Raw genomic sequence first — 26,578 nt, 5'->3', positions numbered from 1 at the left:
TGGCACTGGACAGCCAGAATTCAAGCAGAAAACTGTAGTTGTATCTGCCTGAGGACTCAGCAGACAGAGTTTGGAACTGCTAGAATAGCTGGAAACTAAAGGGAAAAACGTCAGAAAAGAGGAAGTCAGAAAGAAGAAGCCCCTAAATCTGCATATAAACTCCTCTGAACTCTTTGGTTGATCCCTTAACTATACATCTACAGGAGAGCCTACAAGAAGCCCAGAGACAAACAACAGCTGGAAAGCTCAAAGACCTGAGCAGAAATTTCAGTTGCCACACACCACATGGGAGAGATTTTGCCATCTGAATTCTAACAAGTTGGAGGGGCTAGGTAAACACCTGGGTTTCTACTGGAACTTCATAAGGGACGAGCCTTCAGAGTAAATAAACACTGTCTCAGGACTAAAATATTCAGCCTAGGGCTAAGAAAAATGCTGAAATAGCCGGGCGCAGTGGCTCACGCTTGTAATCCCAGCACTTTGGGAGGCCGAGGCGGGCGGATCACGAGGTCAGGAGATCGAGACCACGGTGAAACCCTGTCTCTACTAAAAAATACAAAAAATTAGCCGGGCATGGTGGTGGATGCCTGTAGTCCCAGCTACTCGGAGAGGCTGAGGCAGGAGAATGGCGTGAACCCGGGAGGCAGAGCTTGCAGTGAGCCGAGATCATGCCACTGCACTCCAGCCTGGGCAACAGAGTGAGACTCCATCTCAAAAAAAAAAAAAAAAAAAAAAAGAAAAATGCTGAAATAGACCTTCCCTAATGTAGTTTAAAAATCAAGACTTCTATAGTTCAAAATGAACCACCAATAATCTAACCACATTCTAGAACCAAACTTAACCTTTATTATAAAGAAACAGCAGAATTAAGAGTCTGTTCAGCATATCTTCCACCAATGTCTAATACATAGTAAAAAAAAAAAATTCATGCAAAGAAATAGAAAAATTTGATCTATACCAAGAGAATTATCACTTAATATAAACAGATACAGAAATGGCCCCAATATTGCAATTAGCAGGCAGGAACTTTAAAATAACATAATGGAAAAATAGACAGGGAATTTTAGGAACAATCTGGAAACTTTAGAAAAAAAATCAAATTGAAATCTTAGAACTAGAAAACACAATACTCTAAATGAAAAATTCACTGGATTGGATTAACTGCAGACAGGACACAAGAAAAGAAAAGATCCTTGAATTTTAAGACAGATCAATAGAAATTACACAAACTGAAGCATAGAGAGGAATAAAGATGCAAAAAATATAAATATGGAGCCCCAGGGACCAGTGGAATAGTATCAATGGTTTAATAATCCTATATAGTCATGAGCCAAAGAACAATGTTTCAATCAACAACAGACGGCAGGTATGACAATGGTCCCATAAAATTATAATGGGACAGAAAAATTCCTATCACCTAGTGACTTTGTAGCACAACACATTACTCACATGTCTGTGGTGACGCAGGTGTAAACAAACCACTGTGCTGCCAGTCATGTAAAAGTATAGCACATACAACTATGTACTTGATGATAATAAATGTTACTGGTTTATCAATACTTTAGAGATACTCCTTCTATTTATTAAAAATATAAAAAGTTAACTGTAAAATAGCCTCAGGGAGGTCCTGCAGGAGTATTCCAGAAGAAGACATTGTTATCACAGAAGACGACGTCTCCATGAGTGTTAGTTCCCCTGAAGACTTCCCAGTGGAACAAGATGTGGAGGCAGAAGGCTGATATTGATTATTCCAGCCCTGTGTAGGCCTAGACTATTGTGCGTGCTGAGTTTTCATTTTTTTTTTTTTTTTTTTTTTTTTTTTTTTTTTTTGAGACAGAGTCTCGCTCTGTCGCCCGGGCTGGAGTGCAGTGGCGCAATCTCGGCTCACTGCAAGCTCCGCCTCCCGGGTTCACGCCATTCTCCTGCCTCAGCCTCCGAGTAGCTGGGACTACAGGCGCCCGCCACCGCGCCCGGCTAATTTTTTTGTATTTTTAGTAGAGATGGGGTTTCACCGTGGTCTCGATCTCCTGACCTCGTGATCCGCCCGCCTCGGCCTCCCAAAGTGCTGGGATTACAAGCGTGAGCCACCGCGCCCGGCCTTGAGTTTTCATTTTTAACAAAAAAGTTTAAAGATAAAAAAAATGCCTATAGTTCCACCTGTTTGGGAGGCTGAGGCAAGTGGATCAGATGATCCCAGGAGTTTAAGCTGCAATGAGCCATGATAATGCCTCTGCACTCCAGCCTGGGTGACAGAATGAGACCCTGTCTTGAAAAAAAAAAGAAGTTAAAAAAATTAAAAATTTTAAAAATAGGAAAAAGCTTTTAGAATAAGGATATAAAGAAAAAATATTTTTGTACAGCTGTACAATGTGTTTGTGTTTTAAGTTAAGTGTTATTACAAGAATCAAAAAGCTTTTAAAATTTTAAAACTTTATAAGTAAAAAAGTTACAGTGAGCTAAAGCTAATTTATTATTGAAGAAAGAAAAATATTTTTTAGTAAAGTTAGGGTAGCCTAAGTGTACAATGTTTATAGACTATAGCAATGTCCTAGGTCTTCGCAATGACCCACCACTCACTCTCTGACTCACCCAGAGCAGATGCCAGTCCTCTCAGCTCCACTCTTGGTAAGTGCCCTATACAGGTATGCCATTTTTATCCTTTATATATTTTTTACTGTACCTTTTCTATGTTTACATGTGTTTAGATATACAAATGCTAATCACTGTGTTACAGTTGCCTACAGTATTCAGCACAGTAACATGCCACACAGGTTTGTCACCTGGGAGTAACAGGTTATACCATACAACCTAGTTGTGTAGTAGACTATACCATCTGGATTTGTATATGTGCACTCTACGATCTTTGCACAACAAAAATCACCTAATGATGCATTTCTTAGAACATATCCCCATCGTTAAGCAACACGTGAATGTACGTGTAACTAGAGTTTCAGAAAGACAGTAAAACAAAACGAAACAGAAAAAAATTAAAGAAATAATAACTGAATTTTTTTCTCAATTTGATCAGAAAATCAACCCACAAATCCAGGAACCTATGAATCCAAAATAGAAAAGATATGAAGAAAATTACACAAAAGCATATACTCAAGCTTCTGAAAACTAAAGAAAAACTGTTAAAGCATCCAACAGAAGGGGGGAAATGCATACAGGAAAACAACAATAAAAATGGCGGCTGACTGGTCATCAGAAATAACACAAGCCAAAAGACTATGAAACATACTTAAAGTGATGAAATTTAAAAACAAACCCATCAACCTAGAATTCTATATTCAGTAAATGAAGGCAGAATCGAGACATTTTCAGATAAATGAAATCTGAGAAATGTGTTGTCATCCAGCCCTGCACTAAAAGAAGTTCTTTAGGCTGAAGGGAAATGATATAACATGGAAATTCAAATATATAAGAAGGCAGAGCACTGAAAATTATAAATATGTAGGTAAATACAAATCACTTTCAGTTCACTTTTTAAATTCTACATAAGACAAATGACTGTTTAAAGCAAAAATAATAGCAATACCTTGTGGAATTTCTCTCTTCTTATGTAGAAGTAAACTATATGACAACAAATGTACAAATTATGGAAGAAGTACATTGTACATGAAATGTTATATTATTCAATCAAAGTGTACTGTGGTAAGTCTAGAGCAACCACTAAAATAGTAATATGAAGAAATACAACAAAAAGGCCAATAGAGAGATATAATACTAAAAAAAAGAAAAAAAAGAAAAACTGAATTGAACCAAAAGACAAAAAAAGAATTAACAACAGAACAAGTAACAAAGAAGACAGCAGATAAAATGAATAACAGAAGAATAGCTTTAACCCCAACCATATCAATAATTACATTAAACAAGGATTGTCACCTTTAGATTTTAAAAAGCAAAACTCAATTAGTATGTTGTTTTCAAGAGATGCACTTTTAATTTAGATAGACAGTTTGAAAAGAAAGATGTAATAGACAAATTAGTCAAAATAAGAAAGTTGATATAGGTGTATTAATACCAAACAAGGCCAGTGTGGTGGCTTCATGCCTGTAATATCAGCACTTTGGGAAGCCCAGACGGGAAGATCACTTGAGCCCGAGAGTTTGTGACCAGCCTGTGAAACATGGCAAAACCCCATCTCTACAAAAAATACAAAAAATCAGTTAGGCGTCGTGGTGCACAACTGTAGTCTCAGCTACCTGGGAGGCTGAGATTGGAGGATCACCTGAGCCCAGGAGGTCAAGACTGCAGTGAGCCATGACCACACCACCGCACTCCAGCCTGGAAGACAGAGTGAGACCCTGCCTCAAAAAATAAATAAACATAAAAGATTACTCTTCACTTAGGGGAAGCAGGGAAAGGATTTTTACCTGTTTTCTCTCACTGATTTGATCCCTCTGCTTGGATAAATGATAGTAGATGCCATATATGTTGAATGACTGAATAACTGACTGTAATTCTTAGTTTGTTATCTTGGTCCATTGTTGCCAAGCTTAGACAGGACTAGAGACAGCTTAAGATGAGGAATTTACCAAAAATAAAGGAGGTGGCTGGGTGTAGTGGCTCACACCTGTAATCCCAGCATTTTGGGAGGCTGAGGTGGGAGGATTGCTTCAGCCCAGGAATTCATGACCAGCCTGGGCAACATAGCAAAACTCCATCTCTACAAAAAATTAGTTGGACATGGTGGCATGCACCTCTAGTCCCAGCTAGGTGGGAGGCTGAGGTGGGAGAATCACCTGAGCCTGGGAGGTCAAGGCTGCAGTGAGCCATGATTGTGCCACTTCACTCCAGGCCTGGGCGACAGAGTGAGATCCTATCTCAAAAAATAAATAAATAAATAAATAAGGAGGTTATTTGACAATGACAAAAGAATACATTCATCAAGACATAAGAATGCTAAATATGTATGCATCTACAGAGCTTCATAATATATGAAGCAAAAATTGATAGAACTAAAGGGAGAATAGGCTAATCCACAATCTTAGTCAGTAATTTTTATGTTCTCTCAGTAATTGATAAAAACATGTAGGAAAAAGACAAATGAAGATATAGAGGACTTGGAAAACCATAAGAACCAATATGACCTAGTTGGAAGTAATAAACTATTACATTCTAGAACTGCAGCGCGTACATTCTTCTCAAATGCACACGGAATATTCACAAAGATAGACCAAATTGTGGGCCATAAAAATGTAAACATGGATAAACAGAGACTAGATAAAAAAGTCAAGATTTTGAAATCTTACAGATTATAGGCTATGACCAACTTCAATATAATGAAATTATATTGAAATTAGCAACAATTAAGTATTGAAAAATACACCACCATATTTGGAAATTAAATAAAATATTTTTAAATAACCCATTGATCAAAAACTAAATATTTTTAACTAGAGGTAATAAAAAAATACATCAAAATCTGAGGAGTACAGCAAAAACAGTTCTTGAAGGAAAATTTGTATTTTAAATTTTATATTAGAAAATCATGAGCTAAGCTTCCATATTAAGATGCTAGTAAAAGAAAATTAGACCCAGTCATTAAATGACAGGACATAATAAAAATAAGGGCAGAAATCAATAAAATAGAAAAGAAAAATATAAAAAGTAAAACAACAAAGGCAAAAGTTGGATCTTAAAAGATTAATAATAATATAATATATAATATAATAATAATATATAATAGACGGATTAGTCAAAATAAGAAAATCTCTAGCTAGATTAATCAAGGAAATAAAAAGAAATGAATTATCAATATTAGAAATAATAGAAGGTATACAACTGCAGATTCCACAGATATTAAAAGTATAATAAGGAAATGTTATAAACAATTTTGTGTAACTAAATTTGACCAACTTAAATACATGGGTAAGTTCCAGGAAAAACTGATTTACCAAACTAATTCAAGAAGAAATAGAAAAACTGTTTTTTTCTCAAAAAGTTGAATTTTATATATAAAACTTTTCCACATGAAAAGCTTCAAGTCTAGTAAGCTTCACTGATGAAATCTGCCAAACATTTTAGGGAGAAATAATACCAATTTTATATAAGCTCTTTAGAAAACACCACCATATTTTGTTGGATCTAGCATAACCCTGACATCAAAATCTAACAAAAGCATTGAAGAAAATTAGAAACCTATCACTCTTAACATAAACATTAAAATCTTTAACAAAATATGAGCAAATGGATCTAGCAGTAGATGTGAAACAGGATAACACGTCATGAAGAAAGGGGACCTATCAAAAGAATGAAAGGTTGGCTCACCATTTGAAACCAATCCATGCAATTCCTCATGTTAACAGAATTAAGGGGGAACCATATGGTCATCTTAAAATATACAGCAAAACTGTCTGACAAAATTTAAAACCAATTCATTGTAGCAATTCTCAGCACTAAAAGAATAGAAGAGAACTTCTTCAATATGCTATAGCACAGGGGGCCCCAGTACCAGTCGGGTCCGTGGCCTGTTAGGAACTGGGCTGCACAGCAGGAGGTGAGCAGCGGGCCAGTGAGTGAAGCTTCATCTGTATCTACAGCCACTCCCCATCACTCACATTACCAACTGAGCTCCGCCTCCTGTCAGATCAGCTGCCAGCATTAGATTCTCATAGGAGCCCACACCCTACTGTGAACTGCACATGCGAGGGATCCAGATTGCGTGCTCCTTATGGGAATCTAATGCCTGATGATCTGTCACTGTCTCCCATCACCCCTAGATGGGACTATCTAGCTGCAGGAAAACAAGCTCAGGGCTCCCACTGATTCTACCTTATGGGAGTTATATAATTATTTCATTATATATTACAATATAATAATAATAGAAATAAGGTGCATAATAAACATAATGCGTTTGACTCATCCCAAAACCATCCCCCTGACCCTAGTTGATGGAAAAATTGTCTTCCACGAAACTGGTCCCTGGTGCCAAAAAGGTTGGGCACTGCTGCTGTTGAACATACAACTATATCATACTTAATGAATTAATTCCCTCTAAGAGCAGAAAGAAAATATTCCCATCAGTTCTATTCAATATTGTACTGATTATATTAGCCAGTTTGATAAGCAAGAAAAACAAAACAGAATGTGTAAAGATTTCAAAGGAAGAAGTAAAAGCTGTCTTTATTTGAAGGTGTCATAACTGTTTATGAAGAAATCCTTAGGATTCTCCCCCTCAAAAAAAAAAAAAAAACACTATTACTACAACTAATAAGTGAATTTAGCAAGGCTGAAGAATACAAGGTCAAACTATAAAAACTAATTTTATAAAAGCAACAAACAAAACATAAAATTTTAAAAAATCTTCCATTTGCAATATCGCCCAAAAACTTTAAATACTAGGTAATAAGTATAACAAAATTTCTGCATCTACACAAAAATATCATTGCAGAGAAAAATTAAAGAAGATTGCTAAGATGTGAATGTGTCTGTCCCTCACACACATAGCAAAATTCCTATGTTGGGATTTAAACCCCCAACTGATGATATTAAGAGATGGGGCCTAAGTGATTAAGTCATGAGGGCTCCACTCTCCTGAGTGAATTTGTGCTGTTATTAAAAAAAAAAAAAGTCAAAGGGAATGCCCTAGTGCCTTGTGCCTTTCCACCTTCTGCCACATGTGGATGCCATGAGAAAGCACTGCCTATGAGGAACAGGTCATCATCAGACATCAAATCTGCTGGTACCTTAATCTTGGACCTCCAGAACAGTGAAAAAATTAATTTCTGTTCTTTACAAATTACCCAATCTCAGGTATTGTGTTATAGCAGCACAGACTGAGAGCAAGACCTAAATAATTGAAGAGATATACGATGTTCATAGATTGAAAAACCCAACATTGTCTAGACATCCTTTCTCTCCAGATTAACCTATAGATTCAACATAATCCAACACACTTTATACATTTTTTAATAAAAATCAATAAGATGACTCTAAATTTATATAGAAATTGAAAGGACATTAAATATCCAAAACAATCTTGAAAAAGAACTAAGTTGATAAACTTAAATCATCTAATTTCAAGGCTAACCATAAAGTTACAGTAATCAAGACAGTGGTGTGACCATAAGGAGAGACAAATTAAAGGATCAGAAAAAAAGGAGCCTAGCAATTGATGCATACATACACAGGCAATGCATTTTTTTGTTTGTTTTTTGAGACAGAGTCTCGCTCTGTCGCAAGGCTGGAGTACAGTGGTGCAATCTCGGCTCACTGCAACCTCTGCCCCCCAGGTTCAAGTGATTCTCCTGTCTCAGCCTCCTGAGTAGCTGGGATTACAGGCACCTGCGGCCACACCCAGCTAATTTTTGTATTTTTAGTAGAGAAGGGGTTTCACCATGTTAGTCACGATGGTCTCGATCTCTTGACCTGGTGATCCGCTTGCCTCAGCCTCCCAAAGTGCTGGGATTACAGGCGTGAGCCACCACGACCGGCCGGCAATTCATTTTTTACAAAGACACCAATGTAATTCAATGAGGAAAGGCTCATCTTTCAACAAATGGTGCTGGACCCACTGGATAGCCATATGGGAGACCCCTACTTTATACCATATTTAAAATTTATTCCTCATGGATCATAGACCTAAACGTAAAACTAAACTACAATGCTTCCAAAAGAAAACATAGGATACTATCTTCATGACCTTAGAATGGACAAAAACTTCTTAAACAGGACATAAAAAGCACTAACCATAAAAGAAAAACATCTATAAACTGAATTTTATCAAAATTAAACTTCTGATCTTCAAAAGACACAATTAAGAAAAATAAAAGCTGAGCCACTGGCTGAAAGAAAATATTTCATTAGATACCTTATAAAGGACTAGTATCCAAAATACAAAAAAATACTCATAATCAATCATTAAAGGGCAAACAACCCAATTTAAAAATGGCCAAAAGCTTGAACAAACACATCACAAAAGATGATATGGCCAATAAGTATGTAAGATGCTCTACATCATTAGCCAACAGAGAAATGCAAATTTAAAATACTAGAAGATTCTGAAATTAGAGAAGCAGTGAGGGAAAAATGCTAAAAGATAACACTTCACAATGGCTAAAATTGAAAAGCATGACAATACCAAGCATTGGTGAGGAAGTAACTGAAACTCCCACCAATGCTGGAAAAAACTCCTCCCTGAGAAGCAGGGTAAGTTGCAAATTGTGTCTCTGCTGTTCTCTTGTATCCCCAGCACCTGGCCCCTAATTGGCACCCCTACACTCACAGAGGAGATAAGTTCAGCTAGGAACTTGTTTTCTTGTTTGTTTTGTTTCGTTTTGTTTAGTTTTTGAGACAAGGTCTCGCTCTGTCACCCAGGCTGGAGTGCAAGTGGTGCAATCATAGCTCAATGCAGCTAGGGACTTGTTGACAGTGGCATAAGGCAAGACCGCCTTATTTACATCTGCATCCGACAAAGAAGCAGCTTCGAGACAGCAGGACTGGGAGAAAAACAGGGTTGGCAACTTTTTACTTTGCAAAGTAAGAGTGTTTTAAACAATTTTAATAAAAACCAAAAAGCAGCCAGGCGCAGTGGCTCACGCCTGTAATCCCAGCACTTTGGGAGGCCAAGGTGGGCGGATCACGAGATCAGGAGATTGAGACCATCCTGGCTAACACGGTGAAACCCCGTCTCTACTAAAAATACAAAAGAAAAAAAAAAAAAAAAAAATTAGCTGGGCATGGTGGCGGGCGCCTGTAGTCCCAGCTACTCAGGAGGCTGAGGCAGGAGAATGGCGTGAACCCAGGAGGCAGAGCTTGCAGTGAGCCGAGATCGCACCACTGCACTCCAGCCTGGGCGACAGAGAGAGACTCTGTCTAAAAATAAATAAATAAATAAATAAATAAATAAATAAATAAATAAATAAAACCGAAAAGCTACCAAGCTACCATCCACTGTCTCATCATTCCCTAATAAGTATTAATGTTGCTTTCTTTAGAAGAAAAAAAAATTGAAGTTCTTTTGACCCTTTCCACCTTCGTACCCCCAAAAAACAGAAAGAACGTAATCACATAATCCCAGAATTTTTTAAAGAATCAATTTAGTTTTGTGAGAAACCAACTCTGTTGTCATTCTTTTTCTCTTTTTGCCACATTTAGTGATCACCATTCAGAGATCCATTCATTGGGGTGCTGAGGCTTTTCTATTATGAATCACCAAGTCAATTTGGAGCACCCAGACAGACGACCTGTCCCAAGATCAAGGTTAGGAGTCGGTAAGCTTGCTCAGAGATTCATTTAAACCATTTGCCCTCATAAATCAAGCCATGAACTTGACGTGTCTTTAGGAGCAGGCAGGAGGAGAAGCCAGTGAGGACAGGGCAGTCAGGGAGGCAAAATCCACACAGCAGGAGGCAGAGGGCAAAGTTAGGCCAAGAAAAGGAAAGGTGGAGGGCAGTTACGGAAGAAGAAATATTTGGAAGAAACGGGAAAGGAGGCAGAAAATAAGCAGAAAGGGGGCAACAGTGTTAAGGGTGTGGCAGGGGCTTGGAAGAGGCAAGGGAGGCGAGGGGAGAGCATGGAAGTGAATGGAGGCAACAGCCTGCTCTGCAGCATGTCTCCTCCCCGGCAGGTCCGGACCACAGCTGCACACGATGAAAAGGACTTGTTTGGGCACTGCTGGATTTCCTGGCTGCTGCTGGCTGGGGGTGTGTGTTCCACATTCCCCCGTTCAAGGAGAGGGCAGAGTTGCCCTCTGGGTTTTCCCCAGAACACCTGATCACTGCAGGAAACATCCTCTCAGGAGCAGCCTCTTCCTCCTCCTGCTGGGCAAGTTCCCAGCCAGCCCCAGAGTTCACTTGTTTAGGTCTGAGCAGCCAATGAGTCCTGCTTTCCTCACACAGTTGTCCTCCTAAAACTGCCTTGCACACCCCCCATGGCCCTTTCCATGTATTTCATCGACTGCTGGCAGCCCTCCCATCCATCTCCCCGTGTCTCCCTTTTCTCACCCTGGCTTCTGGCTGCTGGTTATTCATTCACCATGCCCTTCCCTGGAAGGTCTATTGGACATTCAACCCATTCATTGCTCGAGGTCCGCTCAGGGTTGCCCTCCTCTGGGACGCCTTTCCAGAGTTCCACAGCAGGGTGAGCTCTCTTCCTCATGCTTTCTTTGAGCTCAGCTGTCAAGCCTCATCTCGACCACTCATCAGCACAAACTGCCCTCTGCCGCTCTCCCTTCAGGTAAGAGCATTGTCTTCCCTGGGAGGCAACAGAAGACTCACATCTCAGGCAATGCTGGCACTTCAGCCCGACGTGGGCAGTTCCAGCCGACCTACCTAGACCTAATTCACCACAGCTACCCCTACCCCAGGAGGTGTCCCAGAGACCCTTCGCGGCAGAAGACGTAGTAAGACTAGTGGAGGACGCTGAGCTAGAACGGGATCAGCAGAGGCTGGCTTCAGCAAGGCTTGAGAGATGCATAGAGGGAGGGCGAATCTAAGGGATCTCAAGAGAGACGAGGTGGCTTGCACTCCCCTGGGAGATGCCAGAATTCTGGAGAAGAAGAATACACAGACCAAATGGGGCCATGGATTTTTGAGTATTTGGAAACCTACATCTGAGAGTGGATTCTAAAGGTGGATTTCTCCAGACACGGAGGAAGAGGCTGTGGCTCCCTCTGAACACCAGAGGGCACTGCAGGGAGTGAGCGGGCCTGCCCTCCAGACAGCAGGCTGCAGTGCCGTCTCCACAGGCTGGCATTGAAGTGGGCGGCCTGCTGTCTCCTGACTGCCCTGACTGGACTTCAGCGGACATCCCAGGAAAAAGGGATGCCACATGACTCCAGGCAGCATTGTTTCATTCCATATGGAAGCCCAGACGTGTTCTAGGAGGGTTGTTACACAACACACACACACACACGCACACAATACACACACACATGCACACAACGCGTGCACACAACTGGGCCCCAAATCCTAAAACATCAACTGGGATTTTAAAAAAATAAGCAAAAGGAAAACCACATACTTAGCTTCTTCCTAATTAAGGAATGCTCTCGCTGAATCATTCTCTCAGAAACAGCTGTGTCTCCTACAGACCCATCCACTCCACACTTCTTTTATTAAGCCCGTACTTTGAGCATGATACCTCTAAGTGCCATGAAGAACACAGACGTAGAACATCTACCTGTCCCTTGTCCTCAACAGTGTAAAATGCACCTGCACGACCTCTTGGCCCCCAACCCCTCCCCTCTGGCCACTGTGCTGCCTGCTTATAAGAGGCTCCCCTCCACCTTGCTGCAGCCCCCTGTCTCCGAGCTGAGGGAGACAAGCACTTCCCTGTACCCTCCGAGAAAGCCATCGCCATAGTTCATGTGTCTATCTCACAAGAAACTCCTCCGACCAATGGTATTTTCTAAAACAGCAGAAGCCCCACATCCAGAAGGGAGCTTGAGGAAGAAGCCAAGGCCCCCTCCTTAGCTGCAGGCCCTGCCCTGCCGCCATAGGTTCAAAACTTCCCAGTGAGGTGGGACTAAAAGTCGAAACTGAAACCCACGGAATGCCAGTTTCATCTCCCAAACTAGGAATGAGAAGTCCATCTCTCAGAACCACCTCAAGGAAGTATTCAGACCAAGCATCGTCAGCATGACCTGGCAAAAACAGGGTGAAATATTTGAAACCACCCAAATGTCCTGTAATAATAGCTTGGTTGTATACATGAGGTACATCCATTCAAAGGAATGTTGTGTAGAGCCTCGCACATAGGAGGTGTCTGATAAATATTTGTCGGCTAATTTTTAATATTTTCAAAGAACGGTGGTACTGTTTCTTAAAATATATAAAAAGGGATACAGAACTGTAAACATAGTATCATAAGCCTGGCAAATATTGTGTTTATTTTGAAAACTCAGGAAGAAAATGTTTGCAAATTATAAAACTAAAATTATAATTGTTTCTGAGGCATGCACTTCGGGTGGGTGACTTTTAGTCTCTTCTTTATTATTGTCAGTTATTGTTTATAATCAGAAAATTATGAAAGATTTATTTATTTAAAGACCCCAGTGAGGTCCCACTGCCTGGGTGGGTCCCACAAGCGTCCAGTCCATGCCCCCGGCCCCCACTGAGCCTCTCTTACCAGGGGGCAGGGATTGCAGGTGGTCTTCCTGCACTCCAGCCTGAATCCAGAGATGACCCCCACCTGCGCCATGCAGCGGCAGGTCGTGCACACATCGATCATCACACTCTTCCCGGGCTGGAACCAGAGGCACCAGGGTTAGGCCACCCCAGCATCCCCCAACCCCCCCCACTCACCTCACTCCCATACCCTGTCTCCTGCCCACCCACCCATAGCTCCCACGAGCCATCGCTCTGCTGCTCCTCCTGTCTCCCGTGGCCCACTGCCTTCCTGTCCTCCCACCTCCAGTAGGGAGATGGTAAGAGTGAGAACTTTCATGCCAAAGAGGCAGCCCAGGTAGTGGCAGAGGGGACAAACTAAAATGTGCACAATGACTTCAGACTGCTTCTCTGTGCACAGAAGAAACGCGCAGGTGCCTGCGGTGGGGGCCAGGAAGTGAGTGTGAGACAGGCCCGGAGAGTCGGGAAGGTGGTCCTAGCCTGGGCTCCAGGATGCCAGGCATGTCCCACAGGCAGTGGAAAGCTGGGGTGAGGTCTCCCTGGTTTCCTTCATTTCTGCTTTATGATGACTTGCCTGCTCCCCTTCCCGCAGTACCCCCTTCCCTGTCCCCACCACTTGCTCTGGGGAAGAGGGCAGCGGCTCACCCCAATGATGGTGCCATTGAGCATGCAGGCCTCCACGCGTTCTGGGGGAGGGAAAGGTGCAGAGTGAGAGTGGGCAAAACACACCCTGGTGAGACTGGCGAGCAGGCTGCTCTCTTTGGGGCTCCTCCTCCGTGTCTGGGCCTCCCTCCTGTATCGGTCGGCCCTTTCCCCCCACGCCACAACCCAGCACCGGGGGTCCTACTGCTGGAGCCCACAGCGGCCTCCCTTCCCCATGCAGCCCACAATGAGAAGAGCCCCGTACATTCTCCAAGCGACAGCACTTGCTTATGTGAATTTACATTTAAGGGATGGGATGAATGGGAGGATGTTTGGGTTTATGAAACAATGAAATGCTATTCTTGAAATTTTCAGTTTCAGGAATTCAGTGGCCAGACACAGTGGCTCACGCCTGTAATCCCAGCACTTTGGGAGGCCAAGGTGGGCGGATCACTTGAGGTCAGGAGTTCAAGATCAGCCCAGCCAACATAGCAAAACCACATCTCTACTAGAAATACAAAAATTAGCCAAGCATGGTGGCGCACGCCTGTAATCCCAGCTACTCGGGAGGCTGAGGCAGGAAAAGTGCTTGAACCCAGGAGGCCAAGGTTGCAGTGAACCAAAATAGTGCCACTGCACTCTAGCCTATCCAGAGATAGCGCCAAGCACTCCAGAGTGAGAATCTGCCTCAAACAAACAAACAAACAAATAAATAAAATTCAGAGCAGGATATGGTAGAAAGAACTAGTTTTTGTTGTTGTTGCCATTTTTTTGTTTGTTGGCAGGCTCGGGGTGGCAAGTTGAACGCCTTCCCCTGGGTGAAACGTCACAGCATATAAAGGTGGTCTGCAAATCAGAGAAGCCTAGGGTTGAATCCCAGTCTTGCCATGTAGTGATCTTCAGGAAATTCCTATGGTTTTCCCATTTTATTTGCTTTCTCATAAAAGCAGTAGGAGCACATGGGAAGGTTTTGGTCCTATCCATTTCCCTAAGTTGCTAAAAAGGCAAAGAATTCAGGAGCCAAAGGTGGAAAGAGAGGTTTAAAGGTGGTGCCCAGTCCAGCCCAGCCCCGGCCTGCGTGCCTTACCACAGCGACAGCTTGGGCAGCACGCTGAGGTCTTACAGCTCAGCTGAAAGCCCGAGGGGCAGGCAGGGACCTCCAGCTGGGGGCAGGAGACGTTCCTTTGCTGTACAAAGACCTCCTCCTTCACTCGGACACACTCGTTGATGAGGCAGGGGTTCTCCGGGGAGGCCCACTGAGAGCCGACCTGCGGGGCACCAGAGTTAGTCCAACAAGCCGGGGCAGGGCTGGAGCCCAGGGTCCCGGTGGGAATGTGCTCTTCTCTCAGGGAGTCGGTTTCTAGACGTGACGCCTGGCTTAACATGTAAGTCCCACCACAGGGTAGGGCCCACGGAGGGGATGGGTGGGGCCCATCTCGGTGAGCACCACTCAAACAGTTTAGGTCAAAATCACCTGACTGAGGCACCCAGGCAAGCACCCTGGAGAAGCCAGGGGACTCACCCTCCCTTCCTCAGCATTGGTTGGAGCTGAGCTCAGACACTCTGGCCGAGAAGCAGCAGTGTGGGCCATCAGAGGGAAGGTGCAGCCGGGAAGCTCAACCCATTTCCCAGGCTGGTGCCACTTCCCACGGTAGCGGGAGACAGGAAGCTGGCAGAAGCCTGGGAAGGCTGGCCTGGGACCCCTACAGCCCTGCAATCTGTCCATGAAGACTGCACATAGGTAGCCTGACCCCAAGGCTTGTCACCCAAGGGTTGTCACCATGGGCAAAAAGCACTGAAAGGGCCCAAGACCATGGTTCAGAAAAGTCACCAGGAGGATCTCCCCCAGAAAATGTCACTCCAAGAGCCCTCTGTGTCAGCCAGCACCCAGATATGTAACTAGGTGCCCTCTGCCGCCATCTCATGCCCTGACATACTTCTCCTGGTGCCTGCTTATTTCTTCTCCTTCCAGATGAGGTGTAGAAAAGGCCAAACACTTGCAGCCGTTCTCTTCACCTCCCACTCCTGACTCTCTACGGCCAAATCTTCCCACTGCAGGCCTGAATCCACCCTCCAGACCCCTCCCTCCTCTGATTACTCACTCACTGAGCCGTGGCCACCGGCTCATTAAGAGGACCCATTGCCGCCACCCCCGCTGACCCCTGACATGGTTCAGCAGCAAAGCCATTGCCAACACCCAAGTCTTTTAGGTAAGATGGAGACTTGAGGTAGAGGAGAGAAGCCCAGGTCACCTTATGCTTTGCAAACACTGATGAGGGGCAGGGTGGGGTGGGCCTTGAAGGGAGATGAGAGATGGGGAAAGGGGCAGGAATACTGAGCGCAAAGGGACCGGCTCTCAGCCCCACCAGGATGGGGCAGCCTCTGATCTGAGCTGGACCTTGACCCTGGAGAGAAGGAACAAAACCTGCCTCCATCCAGAGCACACGGGAGCAGAAGCACTAAAAGGTGGGGAGGGGAGAACACAGGGAAGGGAACCCATAGGCAACTCAGACTAGAGGGGGAGGTGGAAACTCACCTGAAAAAGCCCAGTGAGTCATTATGTTATCACTGGGGAGGAGAAAGGCAATGGGCCTGGGTAAGAGATGGGGAAGGCTCAGGACAAGATAGCAGACCTTTGGCCTTCCTCTCGAAGGGAAGCGCATTGGTCTTGCTGCGGAAGACAGAGGGAAGGCCCATATGGGCAGCTCACCTCCTCCTCCCAGCACCAGTTCCCAAGGCTGCCAGGACTTGGCACCAGCCACCTTATCCTTCTGACCAGACTGAAAGAACCATGATTCTCCTAGCATCTGGACTAAAATCCCCAAAGACGGAATCCTCTGTGTTTAAGAAAATGGCTTGATGAGCACCAGAGCCTAAGAGAGAACCTGGCAGCACACGGGAGACAGCTGAACTGCTCTGTGTTAGAAGAAGGGACTGGTGGGGGTGGGCCAGCCAGGAGAGGATAAGAGTGGGGCAATGGGGGACTGGCAAGATGCCCCAGCCAGATCTGCAGAAATAGCAGAGGGACTGTGGGAAATACTGTTCCTTTTCTGTGTTGTAAAGTTTTCCACCTCCCTAAAACCACCAGGGAGGTTTCAGTAGAAATCAGTGAAAAGGTCTGAGGACGCTGCCTGGGTCAATGTGGTCCAGAACAGTACTTGCAGCCTGTGGCACTTTGGAGGGGTGGTGAGGCCATCCCAAAACCAGCCGTTCAGCCACAGCACCTCAGATTCACAAGTGAATGAGACAGCATGAACCCCCCTGGGAGGGCCCTGGGCTTCTCCCAAAATTTACAAAATGGGAAGCCTGAGGCAGTCTTAACTAGTTCCTAAGGGGCAGATCAACCCAGCTGGCATCTGGATAACACCAACAGCTGGGTGAAATGCCCAGTGGGGAAAGCAAAGGGCAGGGAATGAGATGAAACCAAGGTCAACGCTGGTCCCTGGAGTGGCCCCAATCTGCCCTCCTCCCCATCCCGGGGGCCTGGACCTACACTCTTCCAGAAAGACTGGGAGTCGCCCCGCGGTGAGCCGGTCACCACCTCACAGGCAGATGGCAGGCACCTTCCACAGCACTCTCCTTCATGCAGAACATAAGTGAAGCCCTGGAAAAGCAGAAAAAAACAGAGTAAGGACAGGCCAGCAGCAAAGACACAGGGGCTCTTACCTATGCCTCCTGCGTACTGAGCCCTGGGGTTCTGCCGAGTGACCACTGGTCTGAGCATTTTCATCTTTGTTGTCAACCAGCCTCAGGGCCATGCCAAGAAGCAGCAACCACTAGGTCACTAAACGAAGTCTTACATCAGCTGCAGAGATATAATTCTGCCCCCTGAAAGATCCCACTTTGAGAGAGACCATGATCCAGTCCGTGGGAGCATTAAAGACAGCCCAGAGTTCACTTAGCAGCAGCTTACTAACCTGGCCCTTATCATGGCCAACTCTAGGGCCCCTCACTGACCGAGAGGAACACTCAGGATGACTGGGATCTGATCTCTGCTCTCACAGGGCTAGCCTCCCATATAAGACGAACACTTGATCCCAATACTGCTCACCAACGTGCAGATTTGGGCTTCCCCAGAGGTTACTTGACATTTACCTAGTAATTTATAGGGTACGGTGTTCTTTACAAAAGAAAAATGAGATGAGAGAGCAACAGACAAACCTTCCCCAGAAAGCATGCCAGGGAGACCAGCATCCTGGGAGTTTGTCGGCCCATCTTGCCTCTAGAAGGTCCTCCAATCTGGCTAAAGCATCATGAACATGGACTGAAACTCTCCTCTGAAAAGTCTATACAAAGAATAGTCGAAGCAATGACAGTGTGTTTGTCCCAGGAGCCAAAGGAAAAGAACCCAGGACTACGCTCCATCTTGGAGCTGTGTCCTTAAGAGAGAAAGAGTAACCACAGCTGTTCAGGATGGGTGTGGATGGCAGCCTGCTCTGCTCCCCAAGCACACTCCCGAGCAGGGCCGAATCTGAAGATGTACAACACGTATGCCTCTCTCTGGACGGTCTCAACACTCCTGAGACTTGGCTCAACCTCACCCGTTCTCCACGAGACCTATTGATATCCCCGCCCACCTCCCAGTAGTGTGCAGTGAGCTGTCTCCAGGCTTTTATCAGCCAAGATTCTAGTCATTTACTGTGCACCTATGATGTACTAGGTACTATGGAGGAGACAACAAATTAGGATGTCTCAATCTGTGTACACACCCTCCACGATACAGCAGAACATTCAAAATGCCATTAAAGAAAAAAACAAGGTCTCAGGGGGTCAGAAACAAAGACTCAAAGAACACAGAAGACAGTAATTAATACCTTTAGGGATCTGCTGTCGTTCTCGTGCGCCTCTCTAGAAGGCTGAATGATCGAGATTTGCATATTATTTTTGTCTCCTGTTGCCTCTCACCATGAGCAAACAGTGTCAATATTATGGATGGCTCCCAGGCCAGATGCCTGTTCCCACAGCCCCACTAGCTTCTCACACCCAGATACTTTTAGCCATGCCTCCAAATTTCCGTCTTTCTAAGATTCCCCTCCATACCCCACAGCAACCCTGTTTTCTGGCTGCACAACCAGGGTCCAACCTATATTTTTCAATTCTTTATTTTCCCTTCCTCCAACATATTCCCTCGCTTATATCTACACTTGATATCTTGTATCAAAATACACATCCCAGGCCCTTCTCCTGGCTCTCTTCTCCATCCTGTTTTCATTGGTTTCCCAATTAAGAATGGAACTAAGTAGGTCTACTAGCCACCCAACCTGAAAACATACACACTGAAAAATAAATTATGAATTTATCTAGCAGCACAACCCTTTAAGCACAATTGCTATAACTGAAATGGAGGTGGCAGATGCCAAGCTCTGGTCACTTGCCCCCTGAGGCGATCTGAGAAGCACAGTTTGAAAAGCTCTTCCTGGGTCAGACTGGCCCTTGCAACACTGGAGCTGCAGGTTGTACCAGCCTAACTGGATGGGCTCTGGGCTCAGGTCAGGACCCTCCAGTGTCCACAGGCTTCATGTGAGCTACAGGGGTTCTGGCCAACCCCATTCCCTGGGGTGGTCCTGTTTCCTGTCTGATACTGAGAAGAACAGCGCTCCCTCTTCTTCCTCCTGAGGAGTATCACAGAGTAAATAGTATCTAATGGACTTCCTTCAGCTTCTCAGAACACAGTTCCTACACCTTGACTGAGCCTGATTCAGGAGCCTACGGGTGAGGAGTCAGAGGGCCATCGGGCTTCATGAAAAATCCCCTCAAAGGCTTGTACAGAGGTGCAGGCCTCCTCTCACTACGGACACGGAAGCAAGGCCATCGCCTGAGGCCCGCTTGGAACATTCCTGAGAAGCCGCCAATGCCCCTGCTTGCCTGCCGCCATTCCTCTGACATGAAGAGCAGAGAACTACAGAGGAGCTTGGAGAAAGCGTGTTTCTGCAGACTGTGGCTTCAGGGTGATGATGGTAGTGCTGTTCTTTCTTCTCTGTCCCAACCTAGACAACACATGGACTGGCAGATATGAGCCCAAGTGCCTCTGAGGTCGGACCAGAGCTAGTAATGCTAACAATACTCTTCTCTTTGCAGAATGAAGTCTGAGACCATCTGTAACTTACTTAAGCTCCCACCCCACTCAACACAGTACAGATCGAAGCCCAGCCTCCCACGTCCCCTGAGATTTTAAACCACGAGGCTCCCTTCTCCTCCCCAGAAGATGAGAACATTCAGCCTCTAAGACAGGGCACTCGATTCCCTAGAGCAATCACATGGTCAAGAGTTCTAGACACGGTTCCTCCTCCACTCCTGCCCTGACCTCCCTACTCATCTTCTTTTTGAAACTGCCCGCAGCTTTTCTACGCAGCCAGGATTATACCCCAGGACCTGCAGCTCTCCCAATAGTTGACTGGACCAGAGCATGAACTGGACAGTGGACCCGATCCAAGGGCTGAGCTGGGCCTGTCAGCTTTCCTCTTGAGAAGCTGATCCATGAAACACAAAGACCGACTGAGTCAGATTGGACAGGGATGAACCGTGGATCTGAAAAGCTGTGTGGAGTTGAAGTAAGATTTGACAAAGCTGTGTGCAAACAAAATGTGTGAGAAAGCAAAACTTCTGCACAGAGGAAGCTGGCCGGCAGTGAGGAGCTGGAGCAGATGGACAGAAATACTGGCTCTTAGGACAAATGGAGAGACATGCTGTAGGACCATGGTGCCCACCTACAAATCCTGCACTTCCTGTCTAAGAGATCCTCCTGTATCTTTTCTACAAATACCCTTTTATTGTAGCTAGCCTGAATGGGTTCTATTCTTTGCAGGCAAAACTCCCCACTGAAACACGAAATACATCGGTTGCCAATTTTCTAAAAATGACCTCTAAGCAGCACTCTATTTGACAGCAAGTTATTTCCCTGGCCTCAGATGGCCTGTGAGAGGAGATGAAAACCAAAGGGTTTCCAAAACTTAGGGTTTCCCACAGGAACACCTGGATACCACAGCATCATCCTCTCCCAAAGGTACTGAGCACCTCCACTCACTCTCAGTACCCAAATGCAGGTAGAACAGCAGGTGGGGGGCCTGGGTTTCAGGATTTGCCCTCAGGCCCTCCTCTGTCCAACCATTCACCTCGAAAACACCTTCAGGAGCTCTGTCTTCACTGCCATTGACATTTGCAGAAGCAACCACAAGATGGATGTGCTTGCCTGCCCTGGCACCTCTTCTCTTAACATCATTATCTGCTGATAATAATGTAATAATAATAATCGCATTAAACCAGCAAGCAGAATTTGACCCACAATCCTCCCTGCAGGCTGTCGCTCCCTTTTTCTCGGGTCTGATCAGTCCTAAACATGCAAGAATAGGGCACCCCAGCACACACAGGAGCCTCAGGGGCAGCCACCACAAACGTGGATTTGGGAAACAGGGATCATGTTTTCCGTACCTCAAATTATAAACATGGTCTGAAAATCAACAGTCTATGTGGAAACACCAGAGTACACTGAAACCAGGACGATCCTAGAAAATTCAGAGTATACGTTTGTTCTAGGGACAGGCGAAGGTGATATATGAGGGTGGAAGAAAAAGGAAAAAATCAAGTCCTCTTTTCTAGGCATTTAGTCCTCCCCATGTCTCTGCTCAAACCTACTCCACCAGTCCTTTAGACTTAAGACCATACAACAGATGTGACCATTAGCCAAGGCCTGAACTGCAGAAGGATGATGTAGAAATCCTTTGCTCATGCTTTTTCTTCTTACCGAGCCCTAACCCCCTCCCTCTTCCTCACCCCTAGCCTTGAACCAGAGGTCACTAAAGAACCTTTCTTGCCCTTTCTCGTGAACCTGGGAGGCAGAGCTTGCAGTGAGCCGAGATTGTGCCACTGCACTCCAGCCCGGGCGACAGAGTGAGTCTCCACTTAAAAAAAAAAAAAGAAAAGAAAAGAAACTTTCTTATCCTTCCTAAGATGCCCTCCTCTACTTTCCTGCTCTGATGGCTGCAGGCATGCCCAGCCCCTCTGCCCCACTCACCGACCGACAGCTGTCCTCACAGGGCTTCTGGGAGCACTGGGCCACGCGGAGGCCCATCACAGCATCCTCCATGTCGGTGCAGGTGCACACGTCGCAGCCCTCCTCCCAGAACTGGCCCACAGGGTAGATGGTGCTTCGATGGACACACACCTGGAGACATAAGTTTTCGTGAGTGAACTCATTTTGCTCATTGAAACAAGCGGTGAGTTAGCCCCCACTACACAGAAGCCGCTCTAGGTACTGAGAATGTGGCAATAAATAAAACCAAATGTGGTCTCCGCCCATACGCAGGGCTGCTTATAAAGCAGATTTCATCCTCCTCCTTTCCCTGCCCGCCAGCCTTAGAAAAGCCATCCCCAGTCTCTCAGGGGTGGCCCCTCGTGAGGCCTTCATGGTCCCACAGAGTTGAATACAACACACTGGCTGCCTTGGTCTCGCTTCTTCCTGCCTGAACTGCACTTCACTCCTTCCTATGTCACCGAGAAGCTGTACCCACATTCCCAGACCCAGTAATGTCCTGGGACTTGGAGCCCATCCTCATCTAGCCCTCTGCCCACTTACGAGCAAATGGGACAGGGGCTATGAATGCGTGTCCCCTTGCCCACAAGTGACTAGGAACATAATGAGCAAAGACTCTGGGACACAGAGCAGGGGATATGTTTGAGAGACAAGGGATCCTATTTGGAAGAACGATAGGCTCTGGTAGAGATGCGGGAAAGGAGATGAAAAAGGTTGGTTGAAAGGGAAACATGGAAAGTCTGGGACGCACGCCACAGACAATGCTCGGACATCTTTTTGTTGGAATGACGAGCTAAGGAAGCTGTTTGATCAGGGGACTTAATGACAGTTTTGAAATTAATCCCAAGTATGCCCTCCAAAGCTATGCAAAGTAGGTCTCCACCCTGTGACTGTCATAATAGCAGTTCAAACATTTTGAAACCATTATCATATATCTTCTCAGTCTTCTAGCTTCTGTATAATGAACTTATTGAATGAGACCCCTTGTTCTATTAAAAGGCCTGCAGGAAAATGTTACCATCCCTATGGAGAAGAATCGTTTAGCAATACTTAGCAAAAGTAAATGTGTATTTACAATTTGACCCAGAATCTCACTTCTAGGAATCATCCCAAAGACACACTGTCAAGACCACAAAATGACAGATGCATATGGCTGTTTGTTACTGCAATTAGTAATAGCAAAAGGCTGAAGCAACTCAAATGTCCACCAATAAGGGACTTGTTGAAACAAAACTATGGTGCTGCCATGCAATGGAGTACTATGCAGCTATAACAAAGAATAAGGCAGATCTCTACACACTGATACAGAATAATCTCCATCAAATATTGTTAAATGAGAAAGAACAATTTAAAATATAATTCATAATATACTTCCTTTCTATGAGACATGGGAAGAAACATACATGTATAAAATTCAGTTATATTTTCAAAAAGAGAAAAACTAATAAAAATTATAAAAGCTGGGCACGGTGGCTGATGCCTATAATCCCAGCACTTTGGGAGGCTGAGGCAGGCAGACTGGTTGAGTTGAGAAGCTCCAGACCAGCCTGGGTAACATGATGAAACCTTGTCTCTACAAAAACATACAAAAATTAGCCGGATGTGGTGGCGTATGCCTGTAGTCCCAGCTACTCAGGAGGCTGAGGGGAGGATCGTCTGAGCCTAGGGGGTGGAGGCTGAAGTTAGTTGAAGTCACATCACTGCACTGCAGCCTGGGTGACAGAGCAAGACCCCGTCTCTCTCTCTCTCTCACTCTCTCTCTCTCTCTATATATATATATACACATACACACACACATTATATATATAATATATATTATGTATACTCACATATATAAATTATAGGGTGGAGGAGGGAATATGGTAGAGAAAACACAGAGTAAGACTGCTGGGAATATGTCTTGTTTTATAATTTGGGGTTTAAAATCATTTAAATGTTTTACACTATAGTAATTTTAAATTTTAAAAGAAATAAAAAGCAATCCCTAAAAATGGAAAACAAATTGAAGTATCTCATTAACTAGATATCAAGTCAGTGGCACATAATTATTATTTATAATAATTATTATATAATATATATTATATCATAATATAATAGTTATTTCAAATGACTTCAAAACCTAGTATTTACACTATATATCCCCCAATGAGTTTTTTTTTAGGACAAGAAGAACTGAAAGGAAATTTTATTTATTTTTTTTTTCTTTGAGACAAAGTCTCACTCTGTAGCCCAGGCCAGAGTGCAATGGCACAATCTCGGCTCACTGCAACCTCCGCCTCCCAGATTCGAGCGATTCTCCTGCTTCAGCCTCCAGAGTAGCTGGAATTACAGGCGCGTACTACCACACCCAACTAATTTTTTGAATTTTTTAGTAGAGATGGGGTTTCACCATGTTGGCCAGTTGGTCTTGAACTCCCAACCTCAAGTAATCTGCCCACCTTGGCCTCCCAAAGTGCTAGGATTACAGGTTAGTTTTGAAACTATTACAGGTATATTGCAAGATAAAGCAAATAAGTAGTTAATTATGTTAGGAAACCAGAATTTTCTACTTAGAAGAGAAGTGATAACAAGCAAAAAATCAAAGTAAAGCCCTGTAATTTCATTTGAATCAGAAATACCACTACAAACTTACGAGTTTTTATCCTCTCTTAAAACATGCATTTCTAAGCTCTGTTCACCAGAAAGGTCTTAAGGCAATGGCAACCCAGGAGCCATAAACATTCTTGGCATGCAGATTATACCGCCTAAATACCGCTTTCACTAAAAGGTAGGGGGACTTCTGTCAAAACGGCAGATCCAAGGACTAGGGCAGGAAATGCCCAGGGTGAGCCCGGCACGCCTTATTGTTTCAGAAAGCAAGAAAGCTACAAAACACTCATGAGGCCATGCCAACAGGCTCCAGAGCCAACTTAAAGGAGCCCCCATTTACCCTAGGGAGGACAACTTGAATAGTAAAAAAAAAAAAATAAAGTTTACAATGAATCAACACACATCGAACACATAAGAATCCAGGGGTTTATAATGATGCTAAAAACAAAAAACCTCTTTGGCTGTCCCTGACAGTTGCTGGAGCATCAACTCATGGTTATGAAAACTGGAAAGGAAAAAATCAAGCACTTATTCTACTTTGTCTACAGTAATTTTATTTCAGGGTAACTGAAAGCAGTTGGGAGAAAGTTCTTTCTTATGGGAGAATTCCAGTTAATAAATGCAATCAGTATGATAGAAGTAGAGAAAAGTCACAATTTTGAAACTCCTAATGACATACTAAACCTTAGACAACAAACACTTATAAATATTAAAACTATAAATTGTTGATGGGGTAAACTTCACAATGCCGAAATAGGTTGATTTCATCTGAACACATAGTCAGTCCTATCTTTGAAAGTGGGACAGCTGGGTCAGGTGTGGTGGCTCACGCCTATAATCCCAGCACTTTGGGAGGTTGAGGCAGGTGGATCACAAGGTCAAGAGATTGACACCATCCTGGCCAACATGGTGAAACCCCGTCTCTACTAATAATACAAAAATTAGCTGGGTGTGGTGGCGTGTGCCTGCAATCCCAGCTACTCAGGAGGCTGAGGCAGGAGAATCGCTTGAACCAGGGAGTACGAGGCTGATATCAGCCGAGATCGTGCCACTGCACTCCAACCTGGTCACAGAGTGAGACCCAAAAAAAAGAACGAACTAACTAACGAACGAAAGAAAGAAAGAAAGAAAGAGAAAGAAAGAGAGAAAAAGAGACAGAGAGAGGAAGGAAGGAAGGAAGAAAGGAAGGAAGGAAGGAAGGAAGGAAGGAAGGAAGGAAGGAAGGAAGGAAGGAAGACAGCTGGACATTATGTGCCTCTAGGTGTGATGCACATGGCACCCTTGATCAGGTATTCTTGCCTCCCTACTGCATTGACCTTGAATGTAATGAATCCCCTGGGTCTAACTTCTAGTCTACTGGAAATACAGGGGATAGAGGAACACATTATGCAATACCATAAGGTAGCTGCTAGTCAAATCCAGAATTAATGACATTCTACAGGACAAATGACCCAACTTCTCCAACAAATCAAAGGCATAAAAATGGGGAGTGGCATTACTATAGATTAAAGACACATAAGAAACATTAATAGAAAAATGGCAAGGCAGGAGGGGTGGGCAGGAAGATGAGAAGGAGAACAGAGATATGAGAAAGCAGCAGCAGCAACCGTAGCCTCCTAGACTTGTTCCCACTTCTCCAAAACTGCGTGCTTAGAATCCCTGAGCTGGAAGAGCATCCAGAGGGGAACAGAGGTCTTAAGCATTCCAGACAAATAAAGATCTGTTCCAGCCCTAATAAGCTCCAAGGAGAGACGACTGCGGCTTCTCTGTCATTCATGTCAGGACTCCCCTCAATGCAGCAGCTGTAACTATGCTCAGGTCTTCCCGCTGCAGTTCTGGCTCATTGCAGCTCTCACTCTGCCACTTTCGTGCCCTTCACTTCCCCACTCCATCAATTAAATCCTTAATGATAGCTAATCTTGGTAGCTCTTTCACCTATAAGACTGCTATTTGTATTGGAAATCTGTACCATTCGTTGACACTTTATTATATTCAGTTTATAGACTACTGTCATATATAGTAACAAGAGCATACATAGGAACTTCATCTTAACATTTCTCCCATAGCACCTAGCACAGTACCAATTCTGTTAGAACATAGTAGTTGCTTAGTAAATATTGGATGGGCAGATGGATGGATGAATGGATGCATGGATAGATGGATAAACTGACAGAAATAAATAAATGAGTAAACTATTAACTGATCTTAGCCAGGTGTGGTGGTGTGCACTTGTAATCTCACCTAC

The 26,578-nt window shown here is 44.4% G+C and overlaps 1 protein-coding gene across 1 annotated transcript in view; it reads right to left on the bottom strand.

Annotated features, from left to right (window-relative positions):
* VWF (von Willebrand factor) overlaps nucleotides 1-26,578 on the bottom strand; it is a 180,302-nt gene that overhangs the window by 5,634 nt on the left and 148,090 nt on the right. Inside the window, exons 43-47 of the mRNA XM_055280967.2 lie at nucleotides 21,727-21,876; nucleotides 17,209-17,319; nucleotides 14,803-14,983; nucleotides 13,719-13,759; nucleotides 13,075-13,191 (exon numbers count right to left, since the gene is read on the bottom strand). Coding sequence (XP_055136942.2) covers nucleotides 13,075-13,191; nucleotides 13,719-13,759; nucleotides 14,803-14,983; nucleotides 17,209-17,319; nucleotides 21,727-21,876 — 600 coding nt within the window. The remainder of the gene's footprint in view (nucleotides 1-13,074; nucleotides 13,192-13,718; nucleotides 13,760-14,802; nucleotides 14,984-17,208; nucleotides 17,320-21,726; nucleotides 21,877-26,578) is intronic.

The sequence above is a fragment of the Symphalangus syndactylus genome, chromosome 5 (assembly GCF_028878055.3).
Source record: "Symphalangus syndactylus isolate Jambi chromosome 5, NHGRI_mSymSyn1-v2.1_pri, whole genome shotgun sequence".
Lineage (NCBI taxonomy): Eukaryota > Metazoa > Chordata > Mammalia > Primates > Hylobatidae > Symphalangus > Symphalangus syndactylus.
The sequence above is the reverse complement of the archived record's forward strand: the minus strand, read 5'-3'. Positions and strand labels throughout refer to the sequence as shown.